This window comes from Rana temporaria, chromosome 1, assembly GCF_905171775.1.
Source record: "Rana temporaria chromosome 1, aRanTem1.1, whole genome shotgun sequence".
Taxonomy (NCBI): Eukaryota; Metazoa; Chordata; class Amphibia; order Anura; family Ranidae; genus Rana; species Rana temporaria.
In genome coordinates this window covers 148,804,907-148,825,409 of record NC_053489.1, presented here as the reverse complement: position 1 = coordinate 148,825,409, position 20,503 = coordinate 148,804,907, and the positions used below count along the sequence as shown (strand labels likewise).

The window sequence follows — 20,503 nt, the reverse complement described above, 5'->3', positions numbered from 1 at the left end:
GTGGCACCCATGGTTGCCAAAAAGAATGTCAAAATTAGATTCCTCTGACCACAGAACAGTTTTTCACTTTGCAACAGACCCTTTTAAATGAGCTTTGGACCATGGATCATGTTCATAAATAGATTCTTCCTTCCATTTTTTGGTAGCATGGCGAAAGGTGAAGTTGTGCTTTAAATTCGAAACATTCATATACGCAATAGCAAATGTCAAACATCTGACTGTGGAGAAAACTGCAATGTTTATTGAATGGCATAGATACTTAATCCAAAGTGTTTTCAGTCTGATAGTAAATATGTTAAGAGTATAAATGTTCTTTTCCTTTAGGCCCCTTTCACACTTGTGCGATTCCAAAGTCGCATGATTTTGCCACAATTTCGCAGCCGCGATTTTGACAAAAACAGTCATACGACTCTGTATCCGACGTTGCCCTGCGACTTGAATTCCGACTTTTATCCCCGAATAATTAGGGGAAGTGCACGCCAATAAAAAAAACAAGAGCACACCAGACCCCACGCGAAAAAAATGGTGTGGGGGTTCCTCCAAAATCCATATCAGACCCTTATCCGAGCATGCTGCCTGGCAGGTTAGAAAGGGGGTGGGGACGAGTGAGTGACCCCTAAACCGTACCAGGCGGCATGCCCTCAACATGGGGGTGGGTGCTTTGGGGCAGGGGGGCACTGCGCCCCCCCACCCCTAAAGCACCTTGTCCCCATGTTGATGAGGACAAGGGCCCCTTCCCGACAACCCTGGCCGTTGGTTGTTGGGGTCTGCGAGCGGAGGGCTTATCGGAATCTGGAATCCACCGTTAATAATGTGAATGAGTATGGGGCATGGTGGGACAATGATGTCATAATGGGTGGGGTCACCAGATGACATCCCTGGTGACCCCGCCCCATGGCAATATAAGTTGTTGCACACCGCGTACACGGCAGAAAAAGCGAGAGTGTCGAGTCAACATCGGAAGAAGAGCAGAGGGAAGAAGACAACTGAGAAGACCGGGCAAGAGCTAGAAAAAAAGTGGTAGAAGAGCAGAAGAAAGCGATAGAGACCCGGCAGAAGACACCGGACAGCGGAGAAGAGGCCATAGAGGGGAGAAGACAGGAGAGACCCCCCAGAGCTGCCTAATAAATGACTTTATTGTTGACACATTGTTGTTGGATAAGGGTCTGGTATGGATTTTGGGGAGACCCTCACGCCGTTTATACTGCGTGGGGGGTTCCCCTTAAAATCCATACCAGACCGAAGGGCTTGGTATGCTCTTGGAGGGGGAAACCCATTCCGGTTTAAAAATAAATAATAAATTGGCGTGGAGTTCCCCTTCATGCACAAGTCGCATGCCAAAGTCCGATCTGTTAATACGGGGATCCAACTTTGATTCAACTTCAGAAGAAAAAAAAAGTAGTGCGGGAACTACTTTGACGTTGGCACAACTTAATGTCGTGCTAATATGAATGGTAGTCATTGAAAATCATGGAGAATGACTTGTCATGCGATTTTGCAGTCCAAAATCGCGGAACAAGTCGTATAAGTGTGAAAGGGACCTAAGGTATATAAGTTTGTATAGGACACACAGTATACTATGTATGTTTAATAAATATCGAAAATGAAAGGACTGCTTTACAATCATTGTTTCGTACACTAAAAGATAATTTTTAGGTACTATAGAATTTAGCAATGCATTTTTGTCTCTGCAGGTCACTGGATTTCATGTAATGTTAACAGTTTGTGCAATTTTGCTGGGCTGGAAAGGTCCAGAAAAACAGAAGCACCAACAACCCATGCCATTTACCAAACCTCTCAATTTATTCAGTTATGTCAGTTACAGGTCCAAACTTCCCCCTCTAATGGCTGCTGCCTCCCACACAATCTGTAGTCCTGCAAACTAATGCCATATAAGCTTTGAATAGGACATACCTGTACTGTAGAAGAGAAGCAGTGGCAGACCAGCATACATTTTTTTAGGCCAAGCTGCAGACAGCACAGGGGACCGCAGACATGGCAAAGTACAAGTATGGACCTACAAAGGGGGGTGGCCCAATGTTATATTAGGGGGATTTTTATACCAAGGTGAACTTCAGCAAAAATAACATTAACATTTGCTAATGCTTTGGTTATTTTTAGAAGTACCGTAATTATTCTAGTCTAATACTCTGAGACTTGCTTTTTACAATTCAGTAGAAATGTATTTCAAGCAATAAATACATTTAACACACACAAAGAAAGGAATTCAATGATAATATGGAATCGTACACCATTTCTCCAGAATTCTTCCTTCCCTTACATCTACCTCTTCTCCAGTGCTAGGCTCAGGGATATTTACAAAGTATGCCATAGCTGGAGTCATCATGCATGACGGCAATGATCTGAAGGGTCTGTACGGTTTCTAGCGCTGTCAAGAGTTGAGTCTCAAACATCTACACAGAGCAAGGGGGAGATGACAAGTCACAGATTAAAAGATATGGGAACACAGCTGAGCAACTGATTTAATAATGCAACAGGCCTAGCAGCCAGACCCAAAGGATAATGATAAACCCTTTTAGAGAGAAAGCCTGAGAGACTTTATATTTTGGTTACGTTTTTAATTCAAAAGTGAGCCTGGAGAAAAGTGACAGCAAAGCAGCCTAAACCTATCAAGATTAGTAAATTCAAAACAACAAATTTCTGTTGTCAGGAAGAAAAATGTCAAGTAGCTGAAAAGACAGACAAAGGGACACTGTGGCATGGAGAACATATATAAAAGGTGCAGTTAGCCATTTAAGAGTAACCACTTAAAGTGTTCATTAACCCCCAAAAAATCAGTTTCCGTTAAAGCAGATTGCACAGCACAGTGCTTGTTCTGTGTAATCTGCCCCCTCTAAACTGTAAAAAAAAAACTCCCTGAACCTGCCACTTCCTGTGTGCCCTCTCTATACTGACCACGATAAACCGGGCTACTCAGCGCTGACCACCGTGGTCAGAGTACATCCCTCTACCATATGCGGCTGTCCCCTCGGCTCTCTCCCTTCCTGTCAGCTCCCTCTCTGTGCATCTCTGCTCACCCCCGACCCCATTATAAAAAAAAATACAGGAGAAGATGAGTGATCCCCCTGAGTGATGTCTTCGAGAGATCACGGCCCCTCCCACAGAAGCTATGCATCGGAGCTGTAAAGCAGCTGTAAGTCATGTGATCAGCCTGAAGACAGCTCTAAATAGTTATTTAGAACACTTGTTTTTTTAAATGACTTGCATAGCGTGCTATGCCAGGCTCTTAAGAGGGTATGGCATAGACTTAAACAAATGGCTTCACAAACACTTTAAAGGTTATTAGTGCCTCTAATCTTAGAGGTGCTCCATGTCATACATAAAAAATTTCCGAAGTGAAATCTCCTCCCCTCCTGGTCACTCCTTTCCTCTACTAAGAAAATGAAAGTATTAACAGGTCTGTATATTCAGCCCACTGCATGAGATGCATGAACAGCAGCCATATTTTCCAAAGAGACAGTCTAAATGTAAAAACAGACAGTTATAGATCACTTAAAAGGAAAAGTACAGCCAAAGCATGTTTGGCTGTACTTCTCCTGTGGATCACAGGAGTGCAGTTCGTTCTGCACTTTTGTAACCCATTTTCAGTAGACAGAAAGCTGAAGCCTGCTGTCAGATGACGTCACTGAGTCAATTCAGACTCAGGCAAGATCCACCTATTTGGATCAGCACCTGGATCAGCCTCTTGGCTCACTGAGCCCGAGACAGCCACTCCCTCCACAGACCAGTGCTTCAGTGAGTGCATGGGTGGGGGTTGGCAGAGCAGAGAGCCGGTGGCCGAAAGTCACGGAGCTTTGAGAACCCAGTGATCAGCGGTCTTTGATCACTTGCTTCTCAGTCTTCGAGTCGGTGGGGCACAGATGCTGTATCCACTTAGGCCAATATGATTTTTTTTTGGGGGAAAAAAGGCGAACTTCTCTTTTAAATGGTGTTAACTCTGCATTTAGGCATACAGGTGGTCTAATAGCTGTATTCATATGATTACTGATGTCCAAGACTGACCATCTGGACACTTTTTCTCAGTATGAGTAAGTAACATATAACCTCCACAGAACATAGTTAAAGATAATGCGATAAGTCGGGTTAGGAATTTTATATGATCCCCCTAACTAGGTTTTAGTGTAGTTATATTCTCGCTTGTATGCCTTACCTTGTAATGTAATGTGACTGCAGTTTATAGTGTTATGGCTGGTTGATGTATTCATTCACCTAGCTTGTCCCTATTTACTAAAGAGACCGCCAATTTCTTGTTCCGGGTCACACAGTGCTCAGTCAATGCCTTGCCATTTCCTCTGTGTTGCGTCCCAAATATGAGAGTGCTAATGTGATGAAAATGCATCTCTTCCAGCATGTGAGCTCTTTGGCAATTGCTCTGCCTGTTAGTAATTAGATTTGACACAATCACGATTTAGCTCTTACCTGCACCAGTACTAGACTGAGGCCTCGTACACACGACAGAGTTTCTCGGCAGAATTCACCGAGAAACTCGGTCAAAACCCGGATTCTGCCGAGAAACTCTGTCGTCTGTACAGTTTTGGCTCGATGGAGCCGCCGAGGAACTCGACGAGAAAATAGAGAACATGTTCTCTATTTTCTCGTTGTCCTCCTTGTTCTATGGGAGAAGGCGGCCCGCCGAGCTCCTCGGCGGCTTCATCCCAAAACTCGACGAGGAACTCGACGTGCCAAGCACGTCGAGTTCCTCTGTCGTGTGTACGGGGCCTTAGAGAACCAGGGATTGTGGGATATATAATTCTTCACAAGAAGAGTCAGGTCTTAGAATACCAACAGAGGTCATGCATTAAAATGTACAGTGTCATGCCACATGTCTCATGTGTGAACAGAATCACTTGACACAGAAATTTGAAGTTTTTTTTTTTTTACTATGGGTTGTGAGTATAGGGCAACCAATGACGCTACAAACTACATAAAAATGCATGCATCTTACACAGGTGAAAAACAAAAAGGTGTAGGTAGGAAGGTTTATAAGGTTTTAAGATGTAAAGGTAATGAAAGAGGGCATGTGGCTTCCAGGATGCTTAGAGCACATTAAACTAAGAAAAAGTGGTAAACTTGACTGGTCTCATCTAGCACACCGCAGACATCACGCCAATGCCCTAAAAGTCAATAATGACAACATGGGATGAAGTAGAAACCTGCCAACAGAATGCTACACTGCAGAAAAAAATTATCCAAAAACAAAGCCAAGTGTCATGTTGCTTATTTTCTTTTAACAGAAAAAAAATTGTGTAAATCATTTAAGACACTATAAATGCAAGTCTCTTAAAACAAACATGCATGATAAAATATTAGTGGCACACTAAAAATGATTTATTAAGTCAGGTTGAAACTCACTCCACTGTGCAGCCGTCTTGCCATCTTTGGTGATTTCCCACTGGAAGACCGCATTGACTTTTTTAACCAGTTCATTCCCAGCATCTTTAATGCGACGGCTGATTTCTTCAAAGACAAGCTCACTTTGCAGTTCTGTGCCCTACAAAGCAAAAGTCATCAGCTAAACAAACCATTAATGCAAATCCAGCAATCATTTGTTACGACAGGTCAAATAAACAAAACTGTAAAACAGATAAAGATTCAGTATGTAGTAATGCAAATCATATGCAATGCAACCGACAATTGTATTTGGTAAATTATATTATACGACATACCATAAAACTGATTATTAGAAAACATGTCTGGCTGCAGTACTGCTAATGTGGATTATAAAAAAATCCTCCAGTCAATATGTATTTTGTATAAAAATGGACATACACTAGACCCGCTGAGGCCACGTTTGGCCCTAAGGCAACATCTGGCCCACAAGATTTGATCCAGCCCGCTGCTCAGGTCGCCAACTGTTCTTTATAAACTGGGGTTGTCCCTTACTCGAAGCCGACAAGCTACATCCTGTATTGGCTGCATGACTGTATGGCGGGATGACATTTGGCCTATATATTTGCATTTACATGGCCTCCTCAAGTCCTCAGACAATGGGTGTTGCCACTGCGACATGATGTCACAGCCTTACAGATACTGACACAGGGGGCGCTGTCCATCACTGTGACAGACAGTTCCTCTGCACAATACACTATGTCTGAAACAAAAAAATGCCCCTACTATCATGTGACTTGAAGCTGAAAGAAAAACAGCTCTGTGAGAAACACCCATTGGAGTGACATGGTCCAGATATTAAAGAAGCCTGACAGTGTGTCTGTACTCAGAGTGGACCAATAGCGTGGTACACATTCTTGTACAGAGCCTATATCAGTCACAGGCAAAAAAAAAATGCACAGTAATTTGCCGTTTGTGCTTTTCTGCTTGGAGCAGGGTTAAGAAACTGCTAGCAAAACGTGTAAGCTCCACTCTGACTGGCTTCAAAATGTTGGCATGAAGAATATGCATAGTTTAAAAGGTCCCCTGCCCTATGAATTAGACTCTGGCTTGATAAGTAAATGCTGGCACACAATGTTTTTTTTTTTTAAAGCTACAAGTCAAACGTATTATTTCATTTGCGTGTTCACCATTAATTTATATATTATATATATATATATTATATATATTATTATTATTTATACATTTTATAAGACTGCTTTTTTGGACCTGCAATTATTTGTAAAATATGCAACATGGCCCTTGTATCGAAAAGTTAAGAGACTGCCAAACTTAGGATTATTAGAAGTACAACAGGCAAGGGGGGCATGTGAGGAGATACAACATATGCCATCTGGCATTTAACCACTTCCAGTTCAGGCCAATTCTGACATTCCTCTCCTACAGTTGTGCTCATACGTTTACATACCCTGGTAGAATTTATGATTTCTTGGTCATTTTCCAGAGAATATGAATGATAACACAAAAACTTATCTTTCACTCATGGTTAGTGTTTGGCTGAAGCCATTTATTATCAATCAACTGTTTACTCTTTTTAAATCATAATGACAACACAAACTACCCATATGACTCTGATCAAAAGTTTCATACCCTGGTGATTTTGGCCTAATAACATGCATGTTGACACAAAGGGGTTTGAATAGCTATTAAAAGGTAACCATCATCATCTGTGATCAGTTTACTTGTAATTAGTGTGTGTGTGTGTGTGTGTGTGTGTGTGTGTGTGTGTGTATATGTGTGTATATATGAAAGGTTTCTGGACTCCTGACAGACCCTTGCATCTTTCATCCAGTGCTGTACTGATGTTTCTGGATTCTGAGTCATGGGAAAAGGAAAATAATTGTCAAAGGATCTGGGGGAAAAGGTAGTTGAATTGTATAAAACAGGAAAAGGATATATAAAGATATCCAAGGATGTGAGAATGCCAATCAGCAGTGTTCAAACTCTAATCAAGAAGTGGAAAATGAGGGGTTTGGCTGAAACCAAACCACAGTCAGGTAGACCAACTAAAATTTTAGCCACAACTGCCAGGAAAATTGTTTGGGATACAAAGAAAACCCACAAATAACTTCAGGTGAAGCACAGGACTCTCTGAAAACATGTGGTGTGGCTGTTTCAAGATGTACAATAAGGAGGCACTTGAAGAAAGATGGGCTGCATGGTCGAGTCGCCAGAAGAAATCCATTACTACGCAAATGCCACAAAGTATCCAGCTTACAATACACCAAACAGCACAGAGACAAGCCTCAAACCTTCTGGCACAAAGTCATTTGGAGTGATAAGACCAAAATTTCGATTTTTGGCTGCTACATTTGGAGAGGAGACAAGGCCTATGATGAAAGGTACACCATTCCTACTGTGAAACACGAAGGTGGATCACTGATGTTTTGGGGATGTGTAAGCTACAAAAGGCACAGAAAATTTGGTCAAAATTGTTGGCAAGATGAATGCAGTATGTTATCAAAAAATACTGGAGGAACATTTGCATTCATCAGCCAGGAAGCTGCGCATGGAACGTACTTGAATATTCAAACATAACAATGATCCAAAACACAAGGCAAAGTCAACCTGTCATTGGCTACAACAAAATAAAGGGAAGGTTCTGGAGTGGCCATCTCAGTCTCCTGACCTCAATATCATTGAGCCACTCTGGGGAGATCTCAAACATGCAGTTTATGCAAGACAGCCCAAAAATGTACTTTGCCAAGAGGAATGGGCAGCTTTACCATCTGAGAAGATAAAGAGCCTCATCCACAAATACCACAAAAGACTTCAAGCTGTCATTGACGTTAAAGGGGGCAATACACAGTATTTAGAACTGGGGTGTGTAAACTTTTGATCAGGGTCATTTGGGTAGTTTGTGTTGACATTATAATTTAAAAAGAGTAAACACAGTTGATTGATGGCTTCAGCCAAACACCAACCATGAGTTAAAGAAACGTTTTTGTGTTATTCATATTCTCTGAAAAATTACCAAGAAATAAAAAATTCTGGCATGTAAAATTATGAGCACAACAATTTTTAAATTTTAACACCATACCTTTATTTTTTAATCGGCTTTATTGCTATTAGGGCTCTTTCACACAGTGGGTCCGCCGACAGAGTCAGCTTTGCTCAGCAGGGGATCGGTTTGCTGATCCCCACTGTGCAGGTGGATGACAGGTCCATCTCTGCTTACTGTGTAGAGACGGACCTGTCATAGCCCAGCTCTCCTCTATAGGGAGATTAGATGAAATCGGACAGCCTATCCATCCGATCCACCCTGCCAGACGGAGAGGGTTTTCATCCATCTGGATTTCATGGACTGGATCGAATCGCATAGCAGCGGGTGTAAGCGGACATGTCCCCACTGACCATGGATGGGAATGGAGGTCTGATCAGGTCTCGTATGAAAGGGGCCTTACAAGGAAAAAAACAACATCCCTTGTGATAGCGTAGGTTGTAAAAGGTCCTATGTAGGGAGAGGTCTAGGGTCTCTTAGATCTCTCCTCTAGCTTGCAAAGTGTCAGATCAAACCGAGAGCTGTTTGATTTGATGCTTTTATGAGCCAGTAATGACTTGTTTACAAGAGACCAAAGCTGGAAGCGAGAAAATCCTCATTCGCCGCTTCCGGTTTCTGACGTCACAGTGAAAGGCACTGTGTCTGGAACCGGATGCCGCCAGTGGCATCATTAGCAGGTTCCCATATCACACAGGAGAGCCCTATAAAGGCGGAGAGGGGAGGAGAAAGACCCCCTTTCCTTGCCTGTAAAAGTAATCCAGCTGCTCAAATTGCTTTTACTGGAAAGAGAACTGCTGGGGCTAAAAAAACAATGCTGTAGCTGTAGTCATGATCCCAGTATACCCGCTTTAGGCCATTTATAAAGAGGACGTGGTTAATATGCATATCACATGCTGCTCAAATAACCTGACTTACCTTATAAAAAGGAGGTCATAACATGCCCTTCAAACAACTTATTTAAGGAAAGGTGAGGTCTAATTTGCCCTAATTACTAGCACAAAAACAAGATGGAGGTCAGATCATTGTTCAGCTTTAGTACACAGATATTTTGAGTCTCCACAAAGTCATCTCTCATGACTTCATGTTAGCTCTCAGTACACTATTGCTGCCAGGCAGCCGCAATCATCGAAAAGTGACACATGACACGGGGTCTAGCATACATTTGTGGAACATCTCCCTACATTATGAATAGTTTAAAAGGTTTTGTGGGTCAAGTACCCTGCCCCCTAGAAAATACTAGCACACAATACTTTTTTTTTTTCATTCTTTCATTTGAATGTTAACCATTAATGTATACTATTTTATATCTTAATTATATATTTTATAAGACTGATTTTTCTATGCCCTTGGAAAAATTATTTGTGGAACTGCAAAAACCTACACATGCGTTACTCCGCATAGCTGTACATTGAAAGTGAATTTTGACCTTTTTTCACTGTGTGACCTTAGAAACCCAACTGCTTTCTACCAGTTCTGAATGCACGCTGATGGAAATGGCATACACTCTAGATATGACTGCAATGAGATTCCACCAATTAAAAAGATCATGTGTAACCCTAGGACATAACAATAGCGTCCACTTTGCCCTTAAAATGCCAGATTAGTCCTCGAGTTTCAATGTGTTAATAGTGACACAATTACAACAGAGCTTTATTGAATTGTTAGTCATGCATCTTACAGCGCTGTGCTGAAAAAGCAAATCAGGATAACAAGAAGACAGAAGAGGAATCGATGGGGACTTCTAACAGACATGTCTATTTTTCTTTTTAAACAAATTGTGTTACACAGAGTAATGCAACACCAGTGACAACAGTATCGATGCTCTGCCTTTCCCCTGTAAACATAATAACAAATCAATATGGCAAGATAGAATTCAATTGCACTTTTATGCTTGCATTAATGTCTACCTTGTGGTTTCTAGGACCGAAACAATCAGCTGTTCATCTGAGATCTAACCACTACAAGCAGTACAAGTGAGGAAATGTGGGGATTTTATATGATCTGTTTAGCTAGGCTGGCCATACATGAGAAAATCACTCATAACAGTCAAGAGCTAAGAGATCTGTCCAAAGAGATCCAGAGATCTGATGCCACAACAAGTTGTAAATTCTGCTTAATTCACAATAAGAAATTCTGATACTGGCACATGCTCACTTTTACTTGCCCTGGACATCCAACCATACCAAAAGCCCAACTCCAGGCAATTTAAAGCGGAACTAAAATATGTTAAAGTTCGTGTAACTACATATGGCACTGTTACTTCTTAAACTTTGAACTATATAATTTGCTTTGTATTCTCTTACATTGTATTCTGCCCACCATGTGGCTAGTCTTTCTCAGCCTCTTAATCCTGAGAGGGATGACAGCATGGCATCACACATTTAAATAAGTAGGGTATAACTGGTAGGGGCTACACTGATGTATGCAGCATCATCCTCAGGAAGGCAGAGGAAAGACCCCGATCTTGGAGTTTGGCAGCTAGAACAGACATAGGCAGAGGTCATAGAGCACCCAGGGTGCTACTGCTGTACCTCTAGACCACATGGAACACAAACATGCAGCCCTTAAGAAGAAATGTTTTCAATTATACATCAATGTATAGTTCCCAAACCATCTTCCAGGACAGGATATGAGATGTAGGCACCTGGAACCTGGGTGCTGAAGGCCTCTCTCTGTTTCACTGGCTATCATTTTCTTCCACCCACACCTTTACCTACCGCACTCCCGTGGGAACAGCTGCTATATTGCCCACCGAGACCCCTCAGATGGAAAGAAGGTGGCTTGGTTCCCTCTCATTCTGCAACTGGCGAAGGCCATGTCTGGAAATGGCACACCCCCTTGACAGGGACCAGCATGGGCAGTGTGGGTTTCCAGCTTGGGTGTCTGCACTGTAGGGAACGTTTTGGGTTTATGGCCTGTGCTCTTGTTGGACCAGATGATGCATTGAAGACACTTCCAGGCACTGAAGGATCTGGCTCAAGCCTTATTCTCAGCGCAGAGGAAAGGGCCTACTAGTGCCTTAATGGAAGCAATGGCTGTCAGGACACCATAGGTGGAGAAGTCAATACTGCATGTTGGATTCTTCAATATGGACTCCAGCTCATGCACTCCATATTCCCATTTCACAGGTTCCTGGAGAAAGATCTAAAGTTTTGGGTGGTACAGAGACCACCAACTGGAGACTGGATCAGAAAGCCACACTGAGGATCTTTGCCAGCACAACACGGATCATTAAAAAAGAGTCCTAATGGTTTTTATTGAAGCATGATCACTTTACAAAAAAAGTAGTGCAATGTTTCAAAGTCACGCAGGACCCCTTTTGTCAGGTATGTGGCACCAGCAGGACACAGGTAAGCTAGAAGTTGCTGTATCTACTTGTTTTTATTTGCGTTTGTTCCTAGGTTTTTACCTAGCCTGTAATCGGTCACCTGGGGCCCCTTGGTGTTGGGCTTAACTTGACGTCCAGAAGATTTACACCCCTTCATGACCAGGCCATTTTTTGCCATACGGCACTGCGTTACTTTAACAATTGCGTGGTTGTGAGATGCTGTACTCAAAACAAAATTATGTAATTTTTTTCCCCACAAATGGAGCTTTCTTTTGATGGTATTTGATCACCAATGCAATTATTTGTTGTGCCATTAACATCAATTTAGGCCAATGTGTATTTTGCTACACATTTTTGGTAAAAAAAAATTATATCCCAATAAGCGTATATCGATTGGTTTGCGCAAAAGATATAGGGCTGGATTCAGATACAATGGTGCATCTATCCGCCCAGCGTAACTTATCTCAGATACGTTACGCCGCCGTAATTTAGGGCGCAAGTTCTGTATTCAAATAAAACTTGCGCCCTTAGTTACGACGGCGTAACTCATGTGTGTCGGCGCAAGCCCGCCTAATTCAAATGTGGATGATGTGGGCGTGTTTTATGTATATCAACTGTGACCCCGCGCATTTTACGTTTTTTCCGAATGGCGCATGCGCCGTTCGTGAAAAAATCCCAGTGCGCATGCTCGAAATTCCGCCGCAAATCGTCATTGCTTTCGACATGAACGTAAATTACGTCCAGCCCTATTCGCGAACGACTTACGCAAACAACGTAAAATTTTCAAATTTCGTCGCGGGAACGACGCCCATACTTAACATTGGTGCGCCGCATATACGCCTCATATAGCAGGGGTAACTTTACGCCGGGAAAAACATAACGTAAACGGTGTAAATGTACTGCGTCGGCCGGGCGTACATTCGTGAATTCGCGTATCTAGCCGATTTACATATTCTAGGTGTAAATCAGCGTACACGCCCCTAGCGGCCAGCGTAAATATGCAGTTAAGATCCGACGGCGTAATCTATGCGTAACTGATTCTATGAGTCGTATCTCTGAGTATGGCTGAGTATCTCCGTTGTGAATCTACCCCATAGTTTCTACAAACAATGTAGAAAATCATTGTGATGCATCGTGGATACCCCGGCAGGGCACCTTTCGCCAGACCTGTGTCTCCTGTTCGCCAAACGCACCTGCAGCTGACAGATATGCCATAACCAGTTCTTAACCTCCCAATCACGAGGCAAACCCCAGGTCACTGGCTGAAAAAGGAACTCCTGCTCTGAAACGCGTCCCGCCTCTATGACACACTTCCTGCCCTCTTCCTGGTTGTGTTCCATCACCATTGTGTTCTCTAAACACTCACAGCACAAATTGGCTGTTATCCTGTGGACTTCCCTGGAAGCTTTATCATCACAGACTGGGACTGCCCTGCCACTGGAACATCTTCTGGACACACTTACCTGCTACATGCCTGCTTTATCCACCATCTTGTAAGTGTTTTTAACCCCTTTAGGGGGATATTAAAAGTTTTATATTTCTGCACTTAGAGGCGCCTTGTTTGTTTTTCTGAGGGTTAAACATGCAGAGCATAAACTGTTTATTAAATACAAAACATACACCTTTAAACACAGTTAGGGACACTTCCCTTAGCCTGGTCATAGAGGGGGCAGGGGACAAGGAAGAACCAATGGGAACTTAACACTGGTACATTGAAACAGAAAATACAGTTGAAACACATAAAGGGATTATGACAAGCAGGCAGCCCCTCCCTACACATCCCCCACTGGGATTTGTCTCCAAATCCTTTGTCTACGTGCCATGACCCAATACAATTAAATACAGCAACACGAGGGGGGGGGATGTAGAATTACATTACATTATTGTCCCCAAGTCTCTCAGTCTCTTCTGGGCCAAAGTCTGTGGGTAGGAGGCCAGCCCACAGCCCTCTCCAAAACACACAGTGACAGTGGGGTTAAAAGTGCCCCGCTAGAGCCAGGAATGAGTCGCAAAAGCGACGCTAAAACGAGCAGTGCTTTCCCGCTAACGGCAGTCGCTTTCAGTATGAAAGCAGCCTTAGATGGCGTGGCAGTGCAAGTCCCTCTCCTAGGACTAGCCTTACATCCTTTAACAATCTGCAGCTTTATTCACTTTTCAAACTCTACTACTTGCAGCACATACTATGAACTTCTACTCATTATCCTTACCTGAACCGCATCTCTGGACGGCACATTACTAACAGTTGATGTAAGGTCTACATAGGCACCCGCGATTGCAATCTCACCAGTCTCCTTGACCTGAAAAGAAGGAACAGCTCGGTAACTTTTCTGCCTAGCAGTCCTTAAGGATTCTCAAGTAAGAAAAAACATTTCAAGTCACTTTATCTTAGCTGTAGTCATCTTCCCTGACATTTCATGACATGTGTCATCCAGTCCACACGGAGATCAATAAGTCTGATCCCTTGCTGGATCACACCGACATCGCTCAGTGGTATAAAAGGTCAGATGTCTTTCTAACATCTTTAATGATTTGTTCTCGAAATTAAGCTGTGTCTATATAAATTGCACTGTTTAGTGAAACTTTCTCTACTTTGTGCTTAAAAAAAAAATACACCCCTTGGTTAATAGGACTAAAAGCATATTAAAATTAAGGTAAAACAATAAAGATATAGGGTTCTATTTGTAAATATATTCACAAAAGATTTACACAGCTATCACCCAAGATACACACATTTTCCAATACTATTTATTAGAAAAAATGTTTTAATCTTGATTGGAAGTTGTGTGAGAACATTGACGCCTATACCACATACAGTAACACAGCATATATGCATCTGTTATAATATCAGCTACACATATTAATCCATTTTTGGCTTGAAAATACAACAGGTGTGTGCTGGATGATATTCTACTAGAAAAATCAACATATTGAATTAGACTACGTATGTGTTGAAATCCTACATACAGACAGTTATGTTTAGCTATATACTTGCAATGGGAAAGCAACAAACATGCAGTTTGACATCCTGGAAAAAAAAGGTATGTGCTCAACCTCTCCACCACATGCCCTTGCAATTTAATAATGGTCAAATGCTAAATCAGCCTTTCACAACCTTTTCACGCTTGAGAAACCCATGAAAAATATGTCAGGTCTTGTTGGAACTACAGAAATAATTTGTTGATCTACAGCTCATGGGACATAAGTGTAACCAGACATAGACACAATAATAAATAGATAATAAAAGCATAAATAAAATACATGTACACCAAGGCTAGCGATACACATAGGGGTGTGTATATATATATATATATATATATATATATATATATATATATATCTGCATCGCAATTTGTCCTGTGGAAGTGCATGTACGTTCATTCTGTGCGGTTGGTGCAAAAAACAAATGTTATTAGGCAATTTTTTGTTCTGGATAAATGTCTTTCAAGGATTTAAATCAGAAATTGCCACAATTGGCCATTAGATTGTACTACATATCTTAGGTATTCCTATGATACTTGGCACCATCTAGTGGCCAACTGTGGTATTTTCTATTTAAGCATCCAATCTAATTAAGTAATATTTATTTTATTTTATAGGTTTCATAGCATCTTGGTCAGAATCAGACTTTCGAGTTGCAATAAAACATGCATTACTGCCCAGTGTGGGTTGTGCCACTTTTTCTTTTTTAAACGAAGGAAAAAATTAGGTGCATTACTGCAACATGAAATATGCACCAAGTTTGTCTTAGTGCATTGCAGTGCCATTCGTTTTAAATAGCTTTGCACTGCACATACAAAAAAGGGTCAGGTGTGGTTAACTGTGGGCCAGGGGGGATGGGCAATTGTGACGGTATTGGTATGATATCCCCGTCAACGTTCCCTTCTTCCCATACCGAAAATCACCCCAATATTCCACGAGAAGGAATATCCCTGGAGTCGCCCAGAAAGCCACACATGCCAAGCTTACTGCTGGAACAACACAGAGTTTAATGTTATAACACACACAGCTTATATGTCATTTCCAAAACTGTTACAATGACAAATCTCCGCCCCCCTCTTACACAATGGGGGGTCTTCAATACAGCTCCTTTGAAATAAAGATATTTCTTTGAACTAATCAGTATCTAGCTGGTTCGGCACCGCATATAGAGAGATAATTACCACAATGAAGCAATCAGCATAATTAACACAAGCCACTTAAACACAGATCTCCTTCACACAACACAATAGAACAATTAACCTTTAGAAATAGTGAGGGGACATTAGCTTCAATAACCGGATGGTAATCACAATGGCAAGCAGGGAGACTTAAACTGAGACATATAGGCAAATGTATCACAGCAATTTATTCAAAATGAACAGGCTGCATCCTAACACTGCACAAATGTGATCATTTTGAAAAAAAAAATGCAATGAAAGAGAAAGGCGTAAAAAAAAAAGTCTGCATGTTAAAGCGGTGGTAAGGGCCCTTTCACACGGGGCGGAACAGTAATGATCCGCCTCCGTGTGTCCGTAAGCTCAGCGGGGATCGCTCCGTAGATCCCCGCTGAGACGTCGGATGACAGGGCGGGACCGCCCTGTCTTTTCTCCGCTCTCCCCTATGGGGGATCGGATGAACACGGACCGCGTGTCCGTGTTCATCCGATCTGATCCGCAGACGGAAGAAAAAAAAATAGGGTTTTCTTCCGTCTGCAAAATCGGATCTTTGCGGAGGCAGGTGAATACGGGTGTCAGCGGATGTTTATCCGCTGACACCCGCAATCACATAGGGACCAATGTATGTCTCTTTTTCATCCACAAACGTTTGGATGAAAAAGCGGACATACGGTCAGCACGTCTGAAAGGGGCCCAAAGGCCGTTTTTTTTTTCCCTAAAATAACATACTTCTGCTTTATGGAAAAAACAAAATGCAGAGCGGCCAATAGTGCTCTCAGCCAGGCTTGTGACAGTGGGGAGAGGAAAGAGAAGAACTAAAAGCTGGGCACAGTGCTGGATTGATACAGGACAAGGTAAGTTTAAGGGGGGCTGGGGGTGCTATTATAAAAAGTATTTTTTTATCGTAATGCAGAAAAATAAAAAGTAGGATTAAGGGCCCTTTCACACTGATGCATTTTTGCTGATCTTTTAACCGTGCTAAAATCACAAGAAAAACACAGATGTTATATTTCTCTTCAAACCTTATGGAACTCTTCACACCAGTGTGCTGCCGGTGCAGTACAATTCTAAAATTCCTGCATGCTGCATCTTTGATGCCCTGCTTAAAAAGCACGCCAAAAAAACACATCTATCCATGGAAATCAATGAAAAAACATCAAAAACACACGGCAGTTGTGTTGAGCCACATGTCCATGTTTCACAGGTGCTTGCTGGGAGTCAGGCAACCAGAAAATGCATATTTGATCAAATTTTTTTCAGTGCAGCAGTGTGAAAAGAACCTTACCGACACATTGTATATGTGAACTATAAAACGATTTGTATTTTTCTTATTATGAAGAGGACATTTTTTATTTTTTTAAATCATGTATTAGCACTGGCTATTGAATCCGCAACACTAATATACATTAAAGTGGCTGTACTAACACTTTTACCTACGGGAAAGCCTATAAGGTTTACCTGTAGGTACCGTGAATATCTCCTAAACCTGCCCTGTTTAGGAGATATTAACTGTATCTGCCGACGTCATCAGCACATGCGCACTGAAGAAACGGCCATTTCTTCAATAGCTGTGCCGTAACCGGTGGCTCCCACACGCATGCGTGGGAGTAACATCATTGCGGCTTTGGCCAATCACAGCGCTGGAGCCTGTGAATCTAGAAATAAATCCGGGAGACATGTCTCTAGCCACAGCGGTGTACTGGGACTGCTGCAACAGCTTTGATCTAAGGTAAGCATTTCATAATGAGCTAGTATGCCGCCTTTATCTTGCAGGTTGTTGTTTTTTTGTTTGAGAGTTTACAACCACTTTAAAGGAAATGTCTGTAATTACATTGTATACATTCATTATTATAAATTAGTAACCCTAATGTAGGGCATTTTTGTGGACCTGAACTCAAAAAGTGAAGACTTGTTATATTATAGGGAACATCTAGAATTCCGCAAACTGTCTCCTAAAATTTCTACATCACAGATTCCAGGAGGCAGTTTGCGAGATCTCGTCAATACGCAGACACACTGCCATGTCTTGGTTATAATACTAGCAGGGACCCCAGCCGTTTTTTGGACTTACGTGAGGTCCAGTTATGTCATTCTCACCAAGGCAAGAATACAGGATTTTTGTTATGTGTTACTCTCGCACTACCACTCTGTGTGTGGGGTAAAAAAAATGTATAGCAAGCCTGACTACTCTCTAACAATTTAATTAATTTCATTGATTTATTAAATTAATTTATTTAAGAATACAGGATTGAAATAAAAATAAAATCAAGTTTGTTTTTGTGTGTGTGTTTTTTTCTGCATCTGTGTATAGGGGTGAGGAAGAGGCAGGAGGGTACCTTAGGGAGAAGAGTACTAAGGTCTGCCTTAAAGTGGAGGTTCACCCTAAAAACGATTTTTTAACATTAGAGGCAGCATAGTAAGGGCATATACTTTTGGCAGTTTTTTTTTCTTTTCTCCGTACTTACCTTTATATTCTGATTTGGTCCAGGGCTTCCGCGTTCTGAGGACTCCGGGACTGGGCTGTCCTATCCCTGCCTCAGGGTTCCGATGACTGCGGGACTGGGCGTTCCTATCCTTCGGTTCGATAATTGACGGCTTGTGAAACAGGTGACCTGTCGCACAACGCGCGTCACCAGATTTCCGGAAATAGCCGAGCTGCGAGCTGTAGAGCTGACTGCGCAGGCGCCGTATAGTCCCGACTCAGCTCGGCTATTTCCCGACATCTGGTGACGCACGTTGTGCAACAGGTCACCTGTTTCACAAGCTGTCAATCATTCAACGAAAGAATAGGAACGCCCAGTCCTGCAGTCATCGGAACCCGGAAGCCCTGAACAAAAACAGAATATAAAGGTATGTACAGAAGTTTTGGGTAAACCCCCGCTTTAAGGCGTCACAGAAGGACAGGAGTCATTTCTTCAAATGGCTTAGTAAGTACTACAACATAAAGGACATGTATTCATTACACTAGGTTAGTGAATCTATAGCTAGGTTTAGCTCTCCCATTGTAGGGATTAAGTGTGACCTCATATGTGTTTCAAACTGTAGGGGGGCGGGCCTGGACATGTGACGGCAGTGATAGTCTTTCCCTATATCAGGCAACAGACGATCACTGACATTGCCACAATGAAGAACGGGGAAGGTGTGTTTACACACACCTCTCCCCATTCTTCAGCTCCAGTGACCGATCGTGGGACACCGGTGGCGATCGGGTCCGCGGGTGCGGTCACGGAGCTTCGGACCGGGTCGCGAGCATGCCAGCATGCTCGCAACCCCCACAGCTGGGCACTTAGAGGATGTACAGGTACGTGCTTGTGCCCAGCCGTGCCATTCTGCCGACGTATATCGGCGTGAAGGGGTCCTTAAAGGAATTATTTTGCATCAGTTCTGTGGTGGTGTGCGCCCAATTTCTCTGTATCCTGGATGTTTGCAGTGGTGACCTGAGGCGGGCACTCACACTGAATTGTTATCAAGCACTCATCTGAGCGGTATAAAAATGTTATTTAGAGCTGAGAGGGGACAGATGCAGCATCAGACCAATGCCGCATCCACCTAGGTAAGTATGATTTTTTTATTTTTTTTATTTTTAAACCCAAACTTATTTTTAAAGGGGAACTTTAGTCAGAAAATAAAGTCCTACTAGATCCCTTTAGGCTGGCCCATTTTGCAGGTATAGCTATGTAAAACATTCAAAATAAGCCTATACTGTTTAAACTAGAGTAAAGCACTGTCTCACCCTGCTCTGCACTTGCTCAATTGCTCTACACTTTTCGGCACTGTGTCAAAAATATAGAGGCTGATCTGCTGACAGTCTAAATATTTACTGCTGCTCAGGGCCTCTAGGCTTCAGCAAAATGGTAGATTCCAGTAAGAAGAAACAGGAACAATGCTGGAGGCAATTTACAGCACATGCTTTTGGTAGCATAATTATTAATGTGAAATGTATGTTCCTTGCTGAAGAACATTATTTTTTTTATCAAGTGGTAGTTCCTATTTAAACACACAAAATACATATACTCATTACAACATTGATATGGATTCACAACGAAAGAGCATTCCTGACCTTGGTCTGAAGGTAAATTCTGTTGCCTTCTTTCCACATTTCAGTTAGTAAAGTTTGTCCAGGGATGACTGGCTTAGCAAAGCGAACCTTGAATTGAGAAGAGGTCAGATTATTGAAGTGAAAAGTAAAAACAGCAAAATATGAAAAGAAACTCATTTTAATTATGAGAATGTACATTCTACACATACTTGCAGAAGAAGATACTAGAGCAGACACAGAATACAGTACATCTCAGGGATATATCTTCACATTCGTCTGGGGACCCTTTGGAATTCCCCAATATGATTCGGTCCATAGACAAGCATATGGTGTGGGCTCTCATGCACAGCTTGCCATCTCACCATCCCCAGTGTATAAACAGATTGAAAATGACATATGTCAAAGCTAAAATTCTATTAACTAGGGAAAAGGGCCTTAGGATACATAATGACTCAAAGTCAAAGTTGTCAATTTAAAACAAGCGGACTTCAAAATACGGCAGAGATCAATATCGTACCCACCAGCTCACCCAATTAATTGAGCCGATAGTTTAAAGGCCCACCGCCACCTAT

General features: G+C 42.2%; 1 protein-coding gene across 2 annotated transcripts in view; it reads right to left on the bottom strand.

Moving 5' to 3' along the window:
* HSD17B4 (hydroxysteroid 17-beta dehydrogenase 4) overlaps positions 1–20,503 on the bottom strand; it is a 427,477-nt gene that overhangs the window by 47,581 nt on the left and 359,393 nt on the right. For both annotated transcript variants that reach the window (XM_040344026.1, XM_040344036.1), the window contains exons 20-22: positions 19,953–20,039; positions 13,946–14,035; positions 5,374–5,512 (exon numbers count right to left, since the gene is read on the bottom strand). In XM_040344026.1, coding sequence (XP_040199960.1) covers positions 5,374–5,512; positions 13,946–14,035; positions 19,953–20,039 — 316 coding nt within the window. The remainder of the gene's footprint in view (positions 1–5,373; positions 5,513–13,945; positions 14,036–19,952; positions 20,040–20,503) is intronic.